Source organism: Protopterus annectens, chromosome 1.part2 (assembly GCF_019279795.1).
Source record: "Protopterus annectens isolate FY-2018-M chromosome 1.part2, PAN1.0, whole genome shotgun sequence".
In the NCBI taxonomy this organism is placed as follows: domain Eukaryota; kingdom Metazoa; phylum Chordata; order Ceratodontiformes; family Protopteridae; genus Protopterus; species Protopterus annectens.
In genome coordinates, this window is record NC_056727.1 from 358146468 (window position 1) to 358167476 (window position 21009).

Here is a 21009-nt window from a genome sequence, read left to right on the forward strand (position 1 = left end):
TCTGTGTGCCAGCTGGCTATCCACTGGGTGACATAAGGGTTTATACTTAATCTCTTGAGTTTGTCAACAATGCTTGAGTGGGGTGTTGTATCAAATGCCCTGGCCAGGTCAAGGTATGCAACATGAACCGCTTTGCCCTCATCCATTGCTTTGGTGACCTCAAAGACGTCTACCAGCTTAAGAAGGCATGACCTGACCTTGAGGAAAACAAATTGGGTTGGGTCCAGTGTTTGGAAGTTTCCTATATCATTATTGATCATTTCTATGATCATGATAATTCTTTTCTTGGCTTTGCGTATAACACTAGTGAGAATTATGGGTATCTAGTTTCCAGGGTCTGCAGATGGTCCTCTTTTGTGCAGAGGGATGACTGTTGCTGTTCTCCATTCCTGAGGGTACACCTAAATAGCAATCCCAGAGGGTTAGTTAGGTCATGTTTCATGCTATTTAGAAGGCATCTTGGGATATTGTCTAGGTCCATCAATGCAGTGTTCTTGGCCTTATAGCACTGAGGACCTGTTTCCTAGTGATAGTAGGGAGAGTTATATTTGATATTTCCAGAGGGCAGGTTGAGGGGGAGATAGAGGTAAAGTTAGAGCTGAATTTGTGTGCCAGTTGGTTTGTTATATCTTCTGGCTCGATATAGGTTAACAATGAGCACTGCACACAGTTGTGTATTGCCTTTGAGGTTGCTGACATAGCTAAATAATGCCTTGTATATGTCCTTGTTCTGGGAGGGCAAATTTACCTCAAATTTGGCTTTGGTAAACTTTATCTGTCCTTTGTTTTTTTTTTTATTTTGATGAGAGCACTTCTATCCTGTTGGGTGCTACACCTCCTAATTTTGGCTATGATTTTCTTCCTTCTGTTGTACAGCCTAGTGATGTGATTCTACCAGAGTGGCTTGCTTTTTGAGTTAGTTTTGTACTACTTCCTGGTGGATACAGTTGCATCCATGCAGCTATTAACATGTTTGTGTAGGGTTTCTCTGAACAGTTCTGTGTAGGCAGCAGTGTTCTCAGGGTTTATTGGGGGGCTTGAAATTTTGCCTGGTTATCACTTAATAGTAGGAAGTTAGCCTTAGAGTAGTTCTTGAACATTCCAGGCTTAGTTGGGGTTCCGGGTTTTATTTTTACTTCAAAAGAGATGGTTTTGTTGTCTGATCTTACCAGAGAAGACATTACAGTAGGGGGTGGGCAGCACTCTCCCTTATTAGTGTGAACCAGATTCAGTATGTTTGCATCCCTGCCTGGCATATTGACAGTCTGATGCATGGGGTTTGTGTTTGCAGAATGTAGGAATCTCTGTGCCTGCATGCTTGGTGTCGTATATGATTTCCAGTTAATAGTGGGGTAATTAAAGTTTCCCGTTGGGTTGGATGGTGAGTGTTTCCATTAAGCTTAAATACATGTTACGTATTTCCTAGGTCATAGAGGGGGGACCTGTAGTTTGCAAGAATGTGGTATGGGATTTTACCTCTGGTGATTTGAATGTGAATAAGCTCAGGTGCATTGTCCTGTTTGACCAGCCTTGTGGTATATTTATTTTTGATAGAAATCGAGACACTTCCACCTTTAGTCCATGTCTGTGTAGTAGCTGGTCTAACTGTATGAAAACCATTATAGCCTTACACTGCCGGTGTGATCTCTGTGGCTTTAAACCATGTTTCAGTGACTGCACAGACATCAGCATTCTGTAGGGTGAGGAGAGCTTGTAGGGAATAGAGTTTCTTGTTTAGACTCCTAGCATTGAGCAGTAACACCTTTAGATTTTCTTGGTTTTGATTTAATATGGCAGAAGTACTTTCCGTTTGGCATTGCCTAAACAAGGCTTTATGGGGGAGGACAATGTGTTAGCTAATATTTGAAAGCCTAGAGGTGAGAGGCGAGAACATCCTTGACAAAGCAGTGTGGTCTGCTGACCATCTCCATCCATGCTGACAAATATTGAACCCCCTTAGAATGACACCAGAAACTAAGCCAATTATTAGTTAGTCAACTTCTGTTTGTATTGTGGCATCATCCTTGGAAAAGGTAAAATACTGCTCAATGCTAGGCTCGTACCAGCCTGTATCACACATTCTGACAGCTTCTTGGTGTCTGTCTTCATATAGTCTAGGGAAGTACATTGCAGGTCATTTACATCCACATGGACTATGACTGAGTCATACTGGTAGTTATGGTCCAGTGGCCTGAGTGCATGCTTAATGTGTTGGATCCTGGCCCCTGATAAATAACTGACCGTGACATTTTCTAGGTTTGTGAGAAGGACATCATTCTGTCTCTCAATAGTCTCTCCAGTGACCAGAATGTTGGATTGTGTGGTGGCTTGCCTTATGGGCTTAGGTCCCATGAGATGCGGGTTTTGTTTAGAAATTGTGTATTCGGGATTGCTGAGGGTATTTGTTATGTGTTCTTCATCTAGGAGGTATGTGGGGTTTAGGAAGGTTACATTTAAATGCCTCAACATATGGGGGTCTGTGTTTCTACTTTGAACTGCGTGTGATGGGTGCAGTGTGTGTACTACTGACAACCTGATTGACATTAGGAGTGTTTTTTTATAAGAGCTTTGCATCCATTGACATTGTATAAGTACATCTTTCACATAGCTTATCAGTTTGTTTGAAAGTTAGCTGGTTGTCAGTAATTTCTACATTGCCTCAGTATGTCCATAAAAGCTGGTAACAGAGATAGTAAAAAAGTTCATATCCATGGTAATAGGCCTTTTTTATTGATTAGACAGTTGCAGTAAGAATATAAAGTAATGTCAGGAGTATCTGGTTTGCAAATCTGGTGGCAGTGCTTGTCACTGCAAACTAATTGCACTTTGTTCGGTTAGGTATTGGTGAAATTTAAAGGGTGATTTTACAGGAAAAATGTCAACTGAAGGTGTCTGCATCTATATATCATACTGGTAAACACTTGAGGAGAAACTACTAAGTAGACCCTGATGATTTATAGATGAAGTATTTAGGGAGATATTCTTAAGTTAGGTTAGACAACAGCTAATCAAGCAGTACTTACTGAAAAGAAGGAAAGAATTAGCTTTGTCAAGAATGATGAAAAGACAGGATTTGTCTGATTGGCTAGTATTGCCTGGCTACTACTAGTGCTGATCTCACCACAGCTTCATGCTGCTGCTGTTGGGATACAATGCCCCTTTGCTTCTTCTCTCAGCAGAAGCAAAACAGTAGCACTAATCCCAAGATGAGAAGCAAACCACAAGCTCTGTGGTGATCAACAGTCTTGTCCCAGATGATGCAGGGATCTCAAGGTTTGTTGTAGCTTTTTCCTGGTAGATGTTTTGAATAGCAACCAGGCTAAAATGGAAGGTCCCATACAGGCTCCCACTACCCAGTCAGAGACAGGAATCAATGCCTTCTGCTCCTTCTTCTCACCAGGATCAAAATCTAAGCATAAATTCCATGCTGGCACCTATGAAGCACTTATCAGGCTTTCTGGTGATCTGTAGTCTCCAGGAAATATATCCTTATGCTCCTCCTCCCACCAGGGGCAAAAGAGAAGCATTAATCCCAAGATGGCTACTGAGAGGCAGATTGTGGTCTCTCCAATAATTAGTGGTCTTGTACTAGATGTTAAAGAGTTTAAAGGTAATATGGAAAAAAATGGGTTAATATCCTAAGAGCTGCAGTGTTCAGTAAGCAGTTAGATATAAAAGAGTGGGTAACTCAAGCTAAGGGGACAGCCACTAATTTAAATAGCAAGATAAATTGGAAGGGGATGGGCACTAAGCATTCTGGTTTTATGGAATATAGTGGGTTGGCTAATAAATTTAAATAGCTGAAGAGGAGTGATTTCAAAAAAATGATAATTTTGTGCTCATTGACAACAGTCAATGAAGGAGGAGAGGGAATGAAATATGTGGTCAAATTAACATAAGGGACAGGCAACTAGACAGACAGTTCAGTTTAAAAACAAAACAGCACCAGGGTGGTAGAGTGGAGCAAATTTTAGTTTCTGTGTTACTCACAAAAGACCCAGCTGTGGTCTGTTTCCTAGTTTAAATATGCAATTGAAAGCAGAATACAAGTACAATACGATGTAAAGAAAATACACAATAGACGAAACAGAAGAAGGCAGTGAAGCAGACAATTATGAGAAAGCAAAAAACAAACTAACCTTTCCATCACAACAATCTGTGACATAGTTTGAGTGAGCTTTTTTCAGTAAAGCTTTGAAATGTTTTATTTTGTCCCTTAAATAGCAGGTTTATTTCTTAGCTCCACCCTCAGTTCACAGGTAATTAACCTTAATTGGCCTGTTCTAATTTCTGAATGACTCACAAGAGACCCGACTGTGGTCTCTTTCCTAGTTTAAATATGCAATTGAAAGCAAAATACAACTAAAACACACTGTAAAGAAAATACATCATGATATACAAAATAGATGGTGGCAATAACAAGAAAGCAAAAAACCTAACCTTTCCCTCACAGCAGTCTGTGTTGGAATGTGAGTGAGCTTTTCTAGTACAGAAAAGTAAAGTAAATATTGTTGTTTTTAGTTAGCTATTAGTTCATAGATACATACTAGGCTAATAACCACCAGGGTAACCTAAACCAATCGTGGTCCTATGTATTGTGGGCATTGTACTAAAAGGGGAGTTTTAGCTGGTAAAACCAAGCCAGGTACCGAATGCAAGACAAAAACGCCAAAAAAAAAAAAAAAAGATTCAAAGAACCACACAGAATATTTTATTATAAAAAAACAAGCAGCACTCAAACTTTCACAAAACAATTTTCAAGTTGTTAAACATTAAAAAGGCAGTAATCTTCTTTAAATACTCTACATAAAACAATTATACAATTAGCTAATTAAAACATTCAATTAAAATCATTAATTATCTAAAATGTCTCATCTTCACAGGGTTTATATTATTTATTCCATTCAGTCCAGGGCTTCTGTCAGCCCTTAATTTATGTATCCATTGGTTCCTAACTATTACAGAGTTTGGTGGGGTTACCATGTTGATTTTTATTTTGAAGGAGACAGCTTTGTGGTCCGACATCACCAGTGAGGATATAACACTGGGGTATGTGCATGTGCAGCACACTCCCATATTGGTGAGTACCAGCTCCAGTATGTTTGAACCTATGGTGGGTGTACACGCTGTCTGTGTTAATAAAGTCCAGGGATTGTTGTGCATGTGAGTTTGAGGCAGTGTATGTTTCCCAGGTTTTAGAGGGGAGTTAAAGTCTCCCATGAATAGGACGTTTGGTTTAATGGTGAGCATCTCCAGTAGGTCTAGGTATGAGCTATGGGATTCTTGGGACATAGAGAATGACCTGTAGCTTCCTAGGATATGGTATGGGACTTTGTTTATGGTGATTTGCATGTGGATAAACACCAGGGCATCATCCTGTTTAACCATCCTAAAGTATACTTGTTGCTAACATAGATCAAGACTCCTCCATCTTTTGTTTCTGTCTGTGCAGCTGATGGTCTAAATACATGGAAGGCACTGAAGCTTTAAACCATGTCTCAGTAACGGAAGAGTTGTTCATATTCTCCAGAGTGAGGAGAGCCTGTAGGGTGTGGGAGTTTCTTGTTTTGGGTTCTAACATTGAGCAGTAACACCTTTAGGTTTTATTTGGGATTTATTTGTCACGTTGGTTGGGTTGTTAATTGACATTGCCTGAAGATGTCTCTAAAGAAGGTGGATAAAGTTTTATCTAACGTTCAAAAGCCTGGGGGGGAGGGGGGACAGGTGCAGACCATCCTTTACAAAGCAATGTGGTTTGTTAATCATGTCCTCCTATGCTGACAAATATTGATTCCCTTTGGAAAGATACCAGAAGCCAAACCAAGAAACCAAGTCAGACTAATTATTAGAGTCCATCATCTTTTGTTTGTGCTATGGCATCATTCTCGGTAAAGGTAGAATCTTGCTCAGTGCAAGGCACAACTTGTCTGAGATGCATAATCATAGAGACCATCAGTGTTTCTCTTCATATAGTCCAGGGAGGTATATCTGAGGTCATTAATGTCCACATGATGGAAAAATACTGGTATCTGTGATGTAGTGACTTGAGTGTGTGCGTAATTTGGTGGATCTTGGCTTCAGATAAGCAACTAACATTTATCTTCATGTTCCATCTGGTGAGTGGGGCATCTGTGTGTTATACAATGTTGTATTTTCTCTGTGGCACAAGGTGTAATTGCAGTGAGCTTAGAGAAAGAGGATAGCTGATGTAGGGTTTAAATCCACTTTACAGATAATTTTATTCTCTGGAACAGGCTCCCCATTCATCTGAGGCAGAGTTCCACCCAAACCCAGTTCAATTGTAACGTGGACAATTGGATGGGGAACAGGGAGTTTGGCACCTACGTTTCTAATGGACACAGGCAGCCTGTAAATGATTCATCTCCCAGACTCTTACTTGTAAATGTTTCATCTCCCAATCCTGCTTTGTACCAGAACTTGTCGGAGATTTGGGATGACTGGCTAGGCTTAAAAAAAAGTGGTCTATAGCTATGTCAAGAATCACAATGGCAACACTCAGATCTGCTCTGAGTTACAGCAAAATGGCACTAAATATACAGACCAACTGATATTGCTAACATCCTGGCAGATAGGTTCAGTGCTAACTTTACCCCCCCTCTCACCTCCTAAAGGGCCGATCTCTATACCAGAAGAATGCAAAGTTCCTATAATCACGGCTGTACAGGTAAAAACACACTCTCCAAAGCCAGGAGCACAGCATCCATAGGACCTGACAACATCCCAGGCTGCGTTCTACATGAACTACAGAACGAACAGGCACCCCACCTAAGTACCATGTTCAATCATAGCCTCACCTCAGGCTTTGTGCCCACTGAATGGTGCACAGCGATGGTTATCCCACTCCACAAAGGAGGAGCTGAGCCACCACTGACCCCAGGAACTACTGCCCAATTAGCCTGACGAGCCTGGACTGCAAGGCTGTGGAACGTATCATCATGGAACTTCTAAACAATGACATTGGTAATCTCCAAACTCTGGATCCCACCCAGTTCCGGTTTGTAAAAGGCAGATCATGTCTCCTAAACCTGATAGACTTCTTTGAAGTGGTCACCAAAGCTTTAAATGAGGGTAAGGTGATTCACACAGCCTCTCTAGATCTTGCCAAGGATTTCAACATCATCTCCCACTCTGGAATTATAGATATACTCACTAAACTAGGTACAGACTAAGTACAGACTAACACAGAATGTCTTTGGCTAACGAAGTTCACAGATGACTGCAAACTAGGAGCCATAATTGAAACTCCTAACGATGTGGACATCCTACAAAAGGGGCTCACTGAGACAGATGCCTGTTGTCAAAGCCATGACCTCAAGCTCAATGCCAGAAAGTGCATTGTCTTCCCTTTTGGTAAAAATTCTGTACCCATGAACTGCCACATAGGCAGTAGTCTACTTAACACCGAAAGTTTGATGAGACCTTGGGACACAGGTGAACAGTAGTCTCTCCTTTGATAATCACATCGCCACAGTAGTCAGGAAAACCTTCTACGTGGCACACCTCATCACAAAAGGTTTCTCATCCAGGAAAAAAGAGGTCAGTGTTTTCCACTACTCGTCACTCATTAGACCCATTATAGAATACAGTGCCCGGTATGTACCTCAAAAAACATCTACAACAACTGGAAAGGCCGCAGAAATACCTCACAAAGAGGACTACTGGCCTCAAACAGATGCCCTATGCAGACCGTCTAAAAAAACTCCAGCTTTACTCCGTCACATATCGCCTACTCAGAGGTGATCTCTGCTTAACATACAAAGCTATGTCACACCCAGAGCTGTTGGACATGTTCCACTTAAAGAAATCCCAATCCCTCCGAGCTACACACACTAACGACCTAAACCTTGTCACCACAGTAAACATATGCTGGAGGGATAGATTCCTGACCCAGAGTCTTCCCATACTCTGGAACAAACTACCTGTCTATATCAAATAAAGCTCCTCATTAGCACTCTTCAAGAAAAATCTTGATGATTGGATGGGTGATAGGAAATTCGCCCCGGGGATCACTTCTGTGGCTCTGCTCGACAGAGGCACAGGAAAATAATTTTCTTGGGTGGCGAAAGCCAGGGTACCTTTTTGGCTAGGCTTATATAGGCCCTAGGGCCAGTAGCCTAGTACCTACCTATGAACCTATACATGTTTCTTCATTTATATGAGGAAGCTAAGAAGTAATGTCCAACAGTACACTGAGATAATCCATAACAATATAATGTAGTCAGGCCCCATAGGCATAGCCAGTGATGCAGCAGACAGATGCAGTGCAGATTTCACCCCACCTACCCTACTTGCTCCCCATCCCAGAAATTATAGTCTTTCCCCTAAAATTAGCCTAAAACAAGTCTTAGATTCTCTGTCCAAAACTATTATTCATCCATGGAATTGGTCATCTTAATAGATTGCATTCTTAAATTGCCACTCTGAGAATCTGCTTAAACTGTTCAACCTCAGTTTAACCTCTGGATTTGTGCTTGAAAAATGGAGAATAGCTGTTATGATCACTGTGCATGAGGGCTGCCCCTCTGTGAATCCTAGCAACTACAAACCCATCAACCTAACTAGCTTTATATGTAAAGCCATGGAAAGAGTGATATCAGAACTCATATTCCAGCATAGGAATCCTAACAGATCTATAGCCAACTAGTTTAGCTTTGTGAAGGGTAAATCATGTCTCTTAAACCTGGTAGGCCTCTTTGAAAAAAGATACTGAGACTGCAAATAATAGCCACATAGTACATGCCACCTGTCTCAACGTGGCCAAACATTTAACACTATCCCACATGCTAGCATTATTGAAAATGTTTGACATTCACTAATTAACCCACACATTATTCACTGGATTGCTAAGTGTTATTAAATTGTACCCAAGTAGCTGGCACCCTCTCCACACAGAAAACTAAAACTAATGGAGTTCAGCTGAGTTAAGTGTTGGGACCATTCCTCTTTGGTATTATTTTGCAGACATCCAAACCAATGCTTCTGAGATGTGGTTATATACATTTGCTTATGACTGCATCATGCATTCACCTGAGGATACCAGTATGTTCCAAAAAAGGCTTGATTACACACACACCTGGTGCATAGGTAGCATTATCAAACTTGATGCAAACAAATGTAGTACAGTAATGGTTGGGGAAAAACACTTCTACCCCCCATGTTATAAATAATATTCCCTTTCGGGCAGATGTATTCATAAGATACCTGGACGTGTTTATTAACAACTCACTCACATTTGCTTATGTCTGTACAGTAGTCGGAAAATCCTTCTATCTGCCCAATTAATGTTGAAAGGTATTTCCTATAATTTCTAATAGGTCATCATAACCATATTCTCTTTCCTTATGAGAGCTATCATTGAATGTAGTGCGTCCTTTAAGCATGTAGCCCAATATGAAAGACCCCAATGATTTCTAACTAAGAAGATCAAAGATCCTAAATCTGTAAGCTAACTCGGACAGATTAGCACATCTCTCCTTATACACTGTGACTTACTAGGTACTTTATTTTTTTGAACTGTGAGCCAGTCCTCTTTAACCTGCTCTTCCTGCATAGAACCAGTGTCTCTTCAAGCATTCTTACAAAGGACCTTAACCTACAGTAACAAAAATAACTCACTGTAGGGATGGGCTCCTCAGCCAGTGCATGCCTTGCTGTAGAATAAACTACCAGTTCAGGTGAAGCAAAGCACCACCTTGAATTCTTTCTGGTCTAATTTCAATGAATGTCACAGATTCACTGCAGGGCTTTCACTCATGGTCCTCCTCTCAAGAAGGGAGGTGAAGACACTTGTATGAAAATAAGCTGAAGGTTTTTATTTATGGCAAGACATCTTGTGGTCTCTATGACTGCTTGTCTAGCCTTGTTCCTGAATTCTGTTGCCCCATACAAGTTAAGAAAAACTAAAACAGTCAAACCAATGCTTCATTGTTTGAACCTAAAAAAGAACCATTCATATGTTATTTCATGGGAAATTTGAAATGGCATTACGAAAGTTTATGAAACTATTTTTTGAGAGGATGTCCACCCCGATGGATAGAATTGTGTTTTCACTTATTGCTTATTATGAGCCAGTCTGAATGCATTACATGTTAAGGGAATGAGATTTCTGACATTGATTGCTTTTCTTGTAACTATTTGAAAACCATGAGTCACACATCATACTCTTTAGGGATTATTTGTCTCCTGGGCCATAGAACAGACATTTTGTAACTAACTGCATGTGCTTCCAGAATCATGTAATTGTAACCGCACAAGCAAATACATCTGTGTCTGAAACGTGCCCTCAAAATGTGCCTTTGAAGGTAATTTTTGTTTTAGGTTCATACGTTCACAGGTACATACTAGTCTAACTGCCCTTGTGGGCCATTTTAAGCCTAGACAATTTCTGTTTCAGTGGTGAGACTCAAACCCTGTACCTTGTGATTGTGAGACACATAACATGATAACTGAGCCAGAAGGATGAATAAGAGGGCAAAATGCACATTTTGTGAAGCACTCTATGTAAGTAGTTTTGTGAAAGAAAAAAAAAAGATTCTTGTACTAAATATCTGCGGTAGGATTTCCCAGCAATAGGGAGTCAAGTGTCTCTTGCTGATTTTAGCAGATTGCGTGCGTTAGCCATGAAAGCAGTGCGACTTGCTGCAACCAGTGATTTGATGCTGTTAAAGGAGGATGGTGATAAAGCAGTATGAAAGAGTGTCCCATTTTAACATGAAGCAGAAAAGGAACATTTTAGCCATACTTATAGGGGAGAAAGAACAGTCAATAGTATAAGCAGAAGTTCCTAAGGAATGGAGATCTTCAAAAGCGATCTCATGTTGTTATTTTAAATTAAGTTTTAAAGTCAGTTGTACTTCTCGAAGCATCATCTAATATGCATTTCTTGTTGAAGGTATTGGTAAACCAGAGAGCATCTCTGCTGAGAGACTAAATTGAAAAAAATTCCAAATATACAATAGAAGCATCTCCTGCTCTGATGGAATGAACTCAGCAGTTCCTGCTGTGGACATAAATCAATGACAAAAGACAATATGGTTGATATATTGAGGCAAAACAAGCAGGCCTGGGATGAAGAAGGCAGATTATTATATTCTGTATGCTGTTTTGTGTGTTCTACCTGTCTTTCTCTATTTGAAGTACATAACAGAGAATCCTGTGACTGGAATGGTTTGAAAAGAAAAGAATACAGGTAAATGAATATCTGACTTTAACTGTATCAGTTTAATGACACTAAGCAATAAATGAGGACTGGTATGAAGTGAGGACTTGTCCCTTTGTTGCAGCATTTAAAGAGGTTGTTACATGGGGCTTGCAGCTTGATAGTGCATTTGGCCAAACTGACTGATGATCTTTGAATAAGTGACAGCCAGCCTGCCAAAGTCCATTTGGCTAAGACTAGCTGTCCAAATGGAACTTTACCAAAAATCTTCTGTTACCAGCTTAAAATACTTATGGGGGGGGGGGGGTCAGAGCTTCCCCTCTACCTCAGTGCAAGTGGAGCATACCTCTTAACTCTCCAGTTTTTCGCAGAATGTCCATATTTCTGCCATATATTTTTGGTCTTTTCCAAATAAAAGTTTTGATTTTCTGGCAAATCAGTGAGGATTGAAGTCTAGAAATAATGGTAGACATTTGAGTTTCAGACGTCATACCCTTTAGAAAATATATACTAATGCAATACGTGTTATTCTGGCAACTTTCTAAGTTTATAATAGCAATATTTAAAAATTATCTACATTTTTCAGCCTTTGTACCCCAGTTATTTATGGCTTTGTCCAGATTTTTTGCACTATGAGGTTGAGAGGTATGAAGTAGTGACTCCTTACTCATTCCTTACTAAAATAACACAGAGTTTACCTTATTCTGGAGAAAGAACAGCCTGATTTTCTCTAAAGTTTGTTATCTATTCACAACAAAAAGGCTTAATCACATAATTTGTCAACTAATCAAATATAATGACAAACTATTGGCTACACATAAGTGTCTTCTAAGAGAAAAACATTAAAATCATGTGAAACTTTCAGCACAAAGGGAGGAGATGGCATAATTTTTATTCATAAAATGTATGGCATTGCTAGATGTTGATGGGATCATTTGCATATTGCATATCTAAGCTGTTTGTTCCATGGAGACAGATCACATTTGATGACGGAGATGAAAACCAGTAGTGTGGATAGGTATATCAACAGAATGATGCAGGCATTGTGAGACAAACAGTGAGTTTAGGTCAAGGCTGAAAAAAAAAATCAGATTTGCTTTGTATAGAACCCTGAATGGAGAATATTTTCTTGTTTATCTTATAATGAACAAAAAGTACTTCCACTGAGATGGAGGAAAAAGGCAAAGAAGAAAAGTCAGTCAGCAATGTAGATGAAGAGAAAACAGAGTCAAGTGAAGTAGAGTATATCTCTGTTGAAAAGCTAGATTGGGAAAATGTAATATTTGTCTTAGGGTATATATTGGATATAGTGCATTTCATCATCTTTATTTTAAGTACAGAACTGGCAGTTAATCAAAGTTTTTTCTCAGATTCATAGGTTCATAGGTTCATACTAGGCTATCTGCCCTAGGGCATTTATAAGCCTAGCCAGAGTGTGTTTGGCTTTCGCCACCCATTTTAAATAAATTTTGCTATGCCCTTTTTCGAGGTTAGTATACTGTGCCTCTGTCTAACAGTGACACAGAAGTGATACCCTAGGTAAACCTACGATCCCCCATCCACTCATCAAGATTCCTCTTGAAGAGAGTCAGTGAGGGACTCTGCCTAACCTGGACTGGGATTTTATTCCAGAGTGAAGGGAGCCTCTGGGTTATGAATCTGTCCCTCTAGCATGTCCTATTTATTTCAGTGCTGAGGTTCAAGTCTCTCGAGCACGTAGCTCAATGGGATTTGGATTTTCTGAGGTGCAGCATGTCCATTAATTCCGGGTTGGACATGGCTTTATACGTCAGGCACAGATCGCCTCTGAGCAGGCGGTATGCCACTGAGTAGAGCTGGAGTTTCTTTAACCGGGCAGCATATGGCATCTGTTTGAGCCCTTTGATCCTCTTGGTGAGGTACTTTTGGGGTCTTTCCAGTTGCTGCAGGTGTCTGGTAAGGTACATCCCAAAGGGGCATTGTACTCAATTATGGGCCTGATGAGGGATGAGTAAAGAGGCACAATGACCTCCCCTGATCTAGATGTGAATCCCTCCATGATTAGGTGGGCTATATAAAATGTTTTTCTAACCACTTTGGCCACGTGGTTGTCAAATGAGAGATTGCTATCAACTTGGGTCCCCAGGTCCCTAATTACTTCTTCTGTACTTAATGGATTACCACCTATGTGGTAATTTGTGGGCACTTTGTTTTTGCCAAAGGAGATGACTATACACTTTTTGGCGTTTAGCTTGAGGCCATGGCTCTGGCACCAGTTGTCTGTTTCTATGAGGCCCTTTTGGAGGATGCTTATGTCAGCTGGAGAGTCGATTATAGCACCCAGTTTGCAGTCATCTGCGAACTTGGTCAGCCACAGTCCTTCCGTGTTGGCCTGTGCCTCCGAGAAATATATACCGAACAGGAGAGGTCCCGGGACTGAGCCTTGTGGGACGCCACTTGTAACTGGTTTGGAGTCTGACATAGCTCCAGCAATTCTAACCATGTGGGTTCTGTCCTTGAGCCAGTTTGCAACCCATCTAGTGACATAGGGGTTTATATTTAAGCTGGTGAGCTTATCTATAATGCCCGAGTGGGGTATTGTATCGAAGGCTTTTGCGAGGTCCAGGTAGGCTGTGTGGACCACCTTCCCCTCGTCAATGGCCTTGGTGACTGTTTCAAAGAAATCGACCAGGTTTAAGAGGCAGGATCTGCCCTTAACAAAGCCGAACTGGGTAGGATCCAGTGTCTGTAGGTCCCCAATATCTTTTTTTATGAGGTCCACGATTATCCTTTCCATAGCTTTGCAGACCAAACTAGTCAGGCTTATGGGGCGATAGTTTCCAGGATCCGTTGAGGCACCACCTTTGTGGAGAGGGACCAATGTTGCTGTATGCCACTCTTTGGGTACATATCCTGTGGTAAGGCTGAGATTGAACAGTAGTTTTATGTTTGGGTTTAGCTCTCCTTGGAGTTCTTGTAGGACGCAGCCCGGGACACCGTCTGGTCCCATTGATGCTGTGTTTTTTGCTTTGGAGAGGGCGGTTCTTACCTGAGCATCTGAGATGTCAGGGGGGCAGCACTCTGCTGGGATAGATATTTGCCCTTTTGGTGGGGAGGGGGGGGGAGAAGTTTGCGCTGAACCTGTCAGCTAGGATGTTGGCAATGTCTGTGGGTTGGTGTATTTTTTGTCATTTTGGACTAATTCTGAGCATATCTGGGAATTCCCACCCAGGTTCCTAACATAACTAAAGAAAGCCTTGTGATTATCCTTAGTGTCCTGTGCAATTTTTCTCTCGAAGCTGGCCTTAGACGATTTTGTGAGTGCCCGTAGTTTTTTGCTAACACTGATCAGAGATGTCTTCCCTTTTTGGGATTTTGCTCTATCATGTAGTAGCTTCCTCCTTCTATTGTATAGTTTGTTTATGGCTGGGGTCCACCAGACAGGACGCCTGCCTTTGGAGGATTGGGTCTTGGTTTTATTTGGGATTGCATGATCCATGCATTCCTGAAGGTGTTCATAGAATGCTTTTATAAAGGATTCTGCGGTCTGGGCCGTATTTTCCACAGGCCCGGGGGCTTTGAAGGATTCCACCTCGGTTTTGAGGAGTGTGAAATTTGCTTTAGAGAAGTTTTTCACTGTGGTTTTCTGGGCAGGGGTGGGGTCAGGATGTGAATATCCAGTGAGATTAGTTTATGGTCTGATCTTACCAGTGAGGGATACACTTCTGGTCTGGAGCATAGAGTCCCCATGTTGGTGATGATCAGGTCCAGTATGTTTTCCCCTCTTGTGGGAGTGGTAACAAGTTGTTCCATAGCATTTGAGTTTATAAATTCTAGGAACCTTTGAGCTAGGGTGTTGGAGCTAGAGTAATGCTCCCAGTTTATGTTTGGGTAGTTGAAGTCGCCCAATATAATGGTGTTTGGAGAGACCTTCATATTTTCCAGTGTTCTCAGGAAGGCCGAGTGGGGTTCCTGGGTTTGGGAGGGTGGTCTGTAGCAGGCTATAAACTGGAAGGCTGTTTTACCCACTGTTAGTTGCACATGGATAGTCTTTGATGCTTTGTGCTGTGCCACCAACCTGGAGGTGTGGGTATCTTTGACGAATATTGATACTCCCCCTCCTTTTCTGGTTCGGTCCAAGTTTTGGGGCTGAAAATCATGGTATGAGGTATAACCTGGTAGTGCTGGGGTGCTCTCGGGAGCCTTGAACCAGGTTTCTGTTACTGCACAGATATCGATGTTCTCCATGCTAAGGAGATTTTCGAGTGCATGCATCTTGAGGTTTAGACTTTTGGCGTTGAATAGCATTACTCTTAGTTTCTTATCCCTTGTGATACCTATGGAGGTGGGTTTGTCTTTTGAGCCTTGCCTAAAAAAGGCACTATGGGGGTAGCAAGAGCCATTGCCAATATCCGAAAGCCCAGGGGTGACAGGTGCAAGCCGTCCCTAGTGAAGCATCATGGCCTGTCGAGCATGGGGCGAAGCACCTGCCTGTGATGGGATTGTGCCCTTTGCATGTCTCTAATTTAACTAACTCCATGTCCCCAAGCCTTGGCATAAGTTATAAAATCTTTAGCTTGTTGCCTGTTTGGTGTATCAGACTCACATGATAATTTGGATGTCAGTATATAATGAAGTAGTGGAATAACCTGAGGCTAGTATTTATAGGCAGTCATTATACTCTGAATATGATTGGCCGTCTGTCATCTGCCCTTTTACAGGGACATGGGAGGAAACAAAATCAGTGCTGAGTTCATTGAAAACTTGACTGCACACATTGTCCAAGGCTTTTGTGAGTCAGAGGAAAGTTCAGGCAGCATGACAGTAATGAAGGTGCTGAACAGATCCTGGAAAATATGACTTAAGTTTTGACAGCATCTTGATAAAACAACTCATGGAAGTTTTCAAGAATGAATGAAAAGCATGAACTCTGACTGACAGAGTCTGCCAGATGAATGTTCTCTCCTGGTAATGCTCTATAAAGATGAACAGTTGATGTTTTATGACACGGTACCTAATGCAGCCTGTTTTCCCAGTGGCATTGCAGTTGTTCTTTAGCAGATACTTGCCATCTAAATCCATCTAAGTACATTCTTCTTCCTAAATGACTGAGAATTTTTAGTTATGAAGGTGGATGGGATGTAAAATTACAGTGTAAAGAGTTTATATCTCTTATAAAAGTCCTATGTGTTCTTCTAGAAATGACAAAGTTCCTTGCCTTAAAAGGGGTCATTTGGTATGATCTGACATAGTTCATCATGATATGCACAGAATCTCAGCTATGCTGCCAAATGGGTACTGATACTGGTGGACACAGTCTTATCTGTTGCAGTTACAGTGTAAAAGGTATAACAGGCAAGGTGAAGCCTAGCAAAGAGTCAGTACTGATAGCTTTCTTCATAGCCTGCTACTGCTCCAAATTAGAAAAAGGTGGCATTTTTTTTCGGTGGCTTGTTCTGCTGTGGATGCCTGCAAACCAGACATCTGAAGAAAGTAATTAAGAGTTATGGATTCAAAGTGGTAGAAACTTTAATCATTTTATCAAACTTATTCTAAGCATTTTACTGTTGGAGGGGGTTAGACTTTTGAAATACTGAGTTTCTGAGAACTGTGTTGGACAGAAGAGATAACAAACAAACGTGGGAAATATTATAAAAAGGTAAAGATCATTTAAGTGGTGGCTGATACAAATGGCTTGCCTTCTTAGGTTCTTTAGGGCCTGGATCTTGAGGTATGTCCAAGCAGCAAGCAAGGCAATCCTACTGACAGGCTGCAGAAAGGAGATATCTGTAGCTTCATGAACATTTAATTGCTTTTCAGAGGAAGAACAAGAAAAACATTGTCACTTCACAATGGCTTTTGTGAGCCCGATTTCATCTCTGAAGGAGTGGTCCTCTAGAAGGGAACTGTAATGGAAGAAGACTCACTGTCCATGTCATTCTCCAGCATAGGAGTCACGATGGCTGAGGAATAAGAGATAGAAAAACAAAGTCAAGCCTTCCTCTGGTTAGTGTCCTTGGGCCAGTTTTTGTTCTCTCCCCATCACATAAACATCATAAAGAGATTGCAAAGGTTGACTGTTGAACCAACAATGAAAGTTTTCAGGCAGACAATGTAGTAGGGAGCAGTGCAACAGGAGACGTATAACTGACTGAGGGGCTGGTGCATAACATCTAACTGAGTCTCTTACAGATCTACTCAGCCATCTTACTACATGCACTGATTAAACTTTCTAAGAGCAGAACAAGAAAAGGAAGAGATGAGGGTCCAAACTAGCAAGTACTGACATGGAGGGATTGCCTTAACCCACAGTGTGGAGCATCTAACTACTTAGGATGAAGGAAGAGGATTTGAGTTTTGATCAGTAAATATTTCCTTTGATTTGATGGCCAGTCCTTGCTTACATAATTGGTTTAGGCTTTTACTGGTGAACAAGGAAAAGCAAGTGTTTGTACTCCAGCTCTCACTTTCAAAAGAAGTTGATGAGAGGGAATTTCTCTAATTGATTTTGTTCTCCTCTTTAGAAGATGCGGAGTTGGTTGTTGACCTCTCACTAGAGGAAAATTACAGTATGTGAAATATTGAAGAACATCATCAGTCCAGTGTACTGTGAATAAGAGACATGCTTGTACATAGACCTGGACTCCTGAAAGCTTATCTTCTGTCATTAATACTTTTGTTTGGAATTTTCAAATGAATCATTCATCTAGTCCTTGCATACATCCGCTCCAACACTGTCAATGATTGGGTGATATTGTAGTGCTGGAGGCTTCTGTCTTTGGTGCCAGAAAGCCACAGAGTAAATACAGTTGCATTTATGACAGCCAGTGACATTGTGGTTTGGACCCAAGCTACAAAGACTGTTCAGGTTTGTCTTGATTGATCACATATACCTTTAAAAGGCTTGTACTTTTTAAGCAGTGAACATGCGAATTTTGCTAAAATGCACCTTCAGAAGAGATGCATAGTGTGTAAGGGGTAAGCAAGAACTGAGGATCATGGGGATTTAGATTCAGACATTAACACCTTCACTCACACATCAGGCACAGACCAAAGGACGTGTGCTTTGTGTGTAGAAACTTACCATTTAAAAACAGTCTGATAAGAAGGTAAATGGATGCATTTAAGTCTTCTTTTCACTGTATAGGGCCAGCCTTGAATTAAAGTCATTGGCTGTTTCCTTTTTGTTATCCACTGTGCATATTCCTGGTATTTAGAGGCAGTCATTATACTCCATGTCACTTCATTTCTCTTAATATGTTAGTAACCTTGCAGTAAATACTTTTATTCAACTTCATGTTCCTGCCCTCACACAAATTTAGAAATGAACACAGTATTCTAAAGTGCCTTAAGTAATGTGAGGATGATAACTGAAACCACTGAATCACATCACTGTCCGTGCACTCCAACTTTCTGCTTGCACTTGTCTCTTCCTTCTTACATTGTAGAGTACAAGTTAACCTATGATAATTAATATACCCACACATTTTTATTCCTGTGTGTGACTCAGTATTGCTTCAATTAACTCAGCGTTTATATACTGAATTTTGTTTCTAAATTGTATAACTGCACTTTTTCACACCAAAGCCCAATGACCATCTATTTGTCTATTTTTTGTCACTCTTGTGGTTAATTACCTCATTCTAGTTTACCAATGCAGTCTTAGTGTCATAACACTTTACTAAACCATATTGGTTTCAAGACCAGACTCTGCTCTTGTTTTACAGTTCCTTCCTAACCACTACCCCCAGTCACTTACCAGCATGCCAGTTTTATTTTATTTTTATTTATTTAAGTTTGCTTACCCTGGTAGTACACTGATCACAATAGACCATTTTTAGGCACATCCTAGTTCCCTCCTTACCTAATCAGTTAGGGTCCAACTCCTATACTGTTTAATTTGTCCTCCGGCCTCCTGTCTAGAATATTGTCAAAGTCTATACTGAAATCAAAGTACACTACATGTTATGGGTTCCCCTTGATAACCCTGAAAGTAACTCAGTCATAGTAATGGCTAAGATAAGATGGATGTCTGCTGTATGAATCCACACTGCTGCACATTTGCATTCATGAACTGCACAAGTTTGTTCCATATATACTTGTTCTCTAGTTTGGCTTGGAATGGAAGGCTGGTCATTTTATTTTTATTTTACCTATTTGTTGATCAGGTAAGTCCACTAGACACAACTGCCCTTTTGCAGGGACAACCCGGAAATACTGTCTGCTTATGTGACTTGCTCTGACTCGCACACTAGGCAAATGAAGGTGGATGAAATCAAACCCTGTACACTCAAAAACTGATAAAGATCTGGAAGGTTTTGTTTAACAGTATTTTAAGATGAGAAAAAGTACCAACATCCTGGAAGAAAGCTGTGGTAGCTCTAATACCTAAAGAAGGTAAAGATCCAGCTGACCCACCTTCATACAGGCTCATTTCAATAACAAACCATGATTATAAAGTGTTCATGTCTATGATGGCTAAAAGAATGACAAACGTAATACCAGAATTAATAGATATGGATCATTGTGGATGTTCTTCGTGTTTCACTGTTGCAGTCATCACATTTGGGTTATTCCTGCCAGGTTAGCCCTCGGCCGGCCCGAATACAAGAGGCTTACTATTTCTGTGCCGGTTGCTGTTGCTTCAGGGCAGACGTCACATCATCAGTAGTATAAAGTAAGGCAGCCGATGCCATTACATCAGTCTTTCCTGCCATGGAGCCCGATGCAGAAGCAGTTTGCACGAGTGCCAGTTGGCCGCTACCTGAGTTTCGCCTTTCGAATTGAAGCTGAAGTCGTCTAAAGCTAAGTACACCATTGGGGATCCTTTTTTCTTGCACTAACCAATGTCAGAAAAAGTTAACAATTGTCTTGGCTGTGGAAAGCAAATACCACAACGGGACTTTCATTCTTAGTGCATCACTTGCTTAGGCCCAGACCATGACATCCTCCGCTGTCGCTTCTGTGCTTTGTTTAACACCAGAACTATACATTGTCGGGCCCTTATTGTAGCTAGATATTTTTGCTTACAGTCCTTGAATTCCGATATGGCTTCGGTAAGCCATCCGACAGCAGATCTTCTGAAAAAATGTAAAGATAAAGACAGAGGGTCCAAACCTACCGAAGATGCTTCTGTTAAACTAGTCATCGGTTCTCTGGTCCTCAGTGAGGTGCTTTCACAGCCCCTGATGCCCACTTCTGTGGATTAGCGGGCTGCTACTGAGACACTTTCGGAGTCCGGTATGCCGCAAAACTTTTCTTCGACTAAGGATCCTGCGGTTGTCTCTCCCTTGGATGGGTGCGGTGCTGCTGAGCAGGCACCGGCTTCCGAAGAAGTCCTTCACACTATCGATTCTCTACACAAACCGACTTCTTTCACGTCTACTGTTCTTTCGAAAACTGCCAAGTTTCTTAGGCCCAGGGTACGAACCACACCCAAGAAATTGACGACCCAATCTCAGGCACCTGCTTCCTTGCCTCAGTCTCAAATGCTTAAAATGGTGGAATACCTTATCATGCTGATCAGGGGAAGCCAAGCTACCCCTTCCAAAAGAAAAAGAGATCTGTCCCCTGTAGTTCTGTCTGAACATGAGTGTGATGACTCTGATGCATCTGAATATGAAGATATGCAATCCCTCTCTGCTTATTAGGATTCTGATGCAGGAGATTCCATTCCTTCAGCCTCTCCCCCAGAGGACATTTCCTTTGGGGAAACCCTTCATACCTTAAGGAAGCATTTCCAATGGGAAAGTCAGGACTACCCTCAGTCTAAAATGAGACTCAGGGAATTCTTAGATCTTCCACAGCACAGACTCCTGGCCATTCTCCCAGTCCTGGATGTTGTGTAGGAT

General features: G+C 41.2%; 1 protein-coding gene across 1 annotated transcript in view; it reads left to right on the forward strand.

The window, feature by feature from the left end:
• Window positions 1–11036: 11036 nt before the first annotated feature.
• The window catches only part of SHLD1 (shieldin complex subunit 1), a 2230375-nt gene continuing 2220402 nt past the window's right edge, over window positions 11037–21009 (forward strand). The window contains exon 1 of the mRNA XM_044056410.1: window positions 11037–11209. Within this exon, the coding sequence (XP_043912345.1) occupies window positions 11037–11209 (173 nt within the window). The remainder of the gene's footprint in view (window positions 11210–21009) is intronic.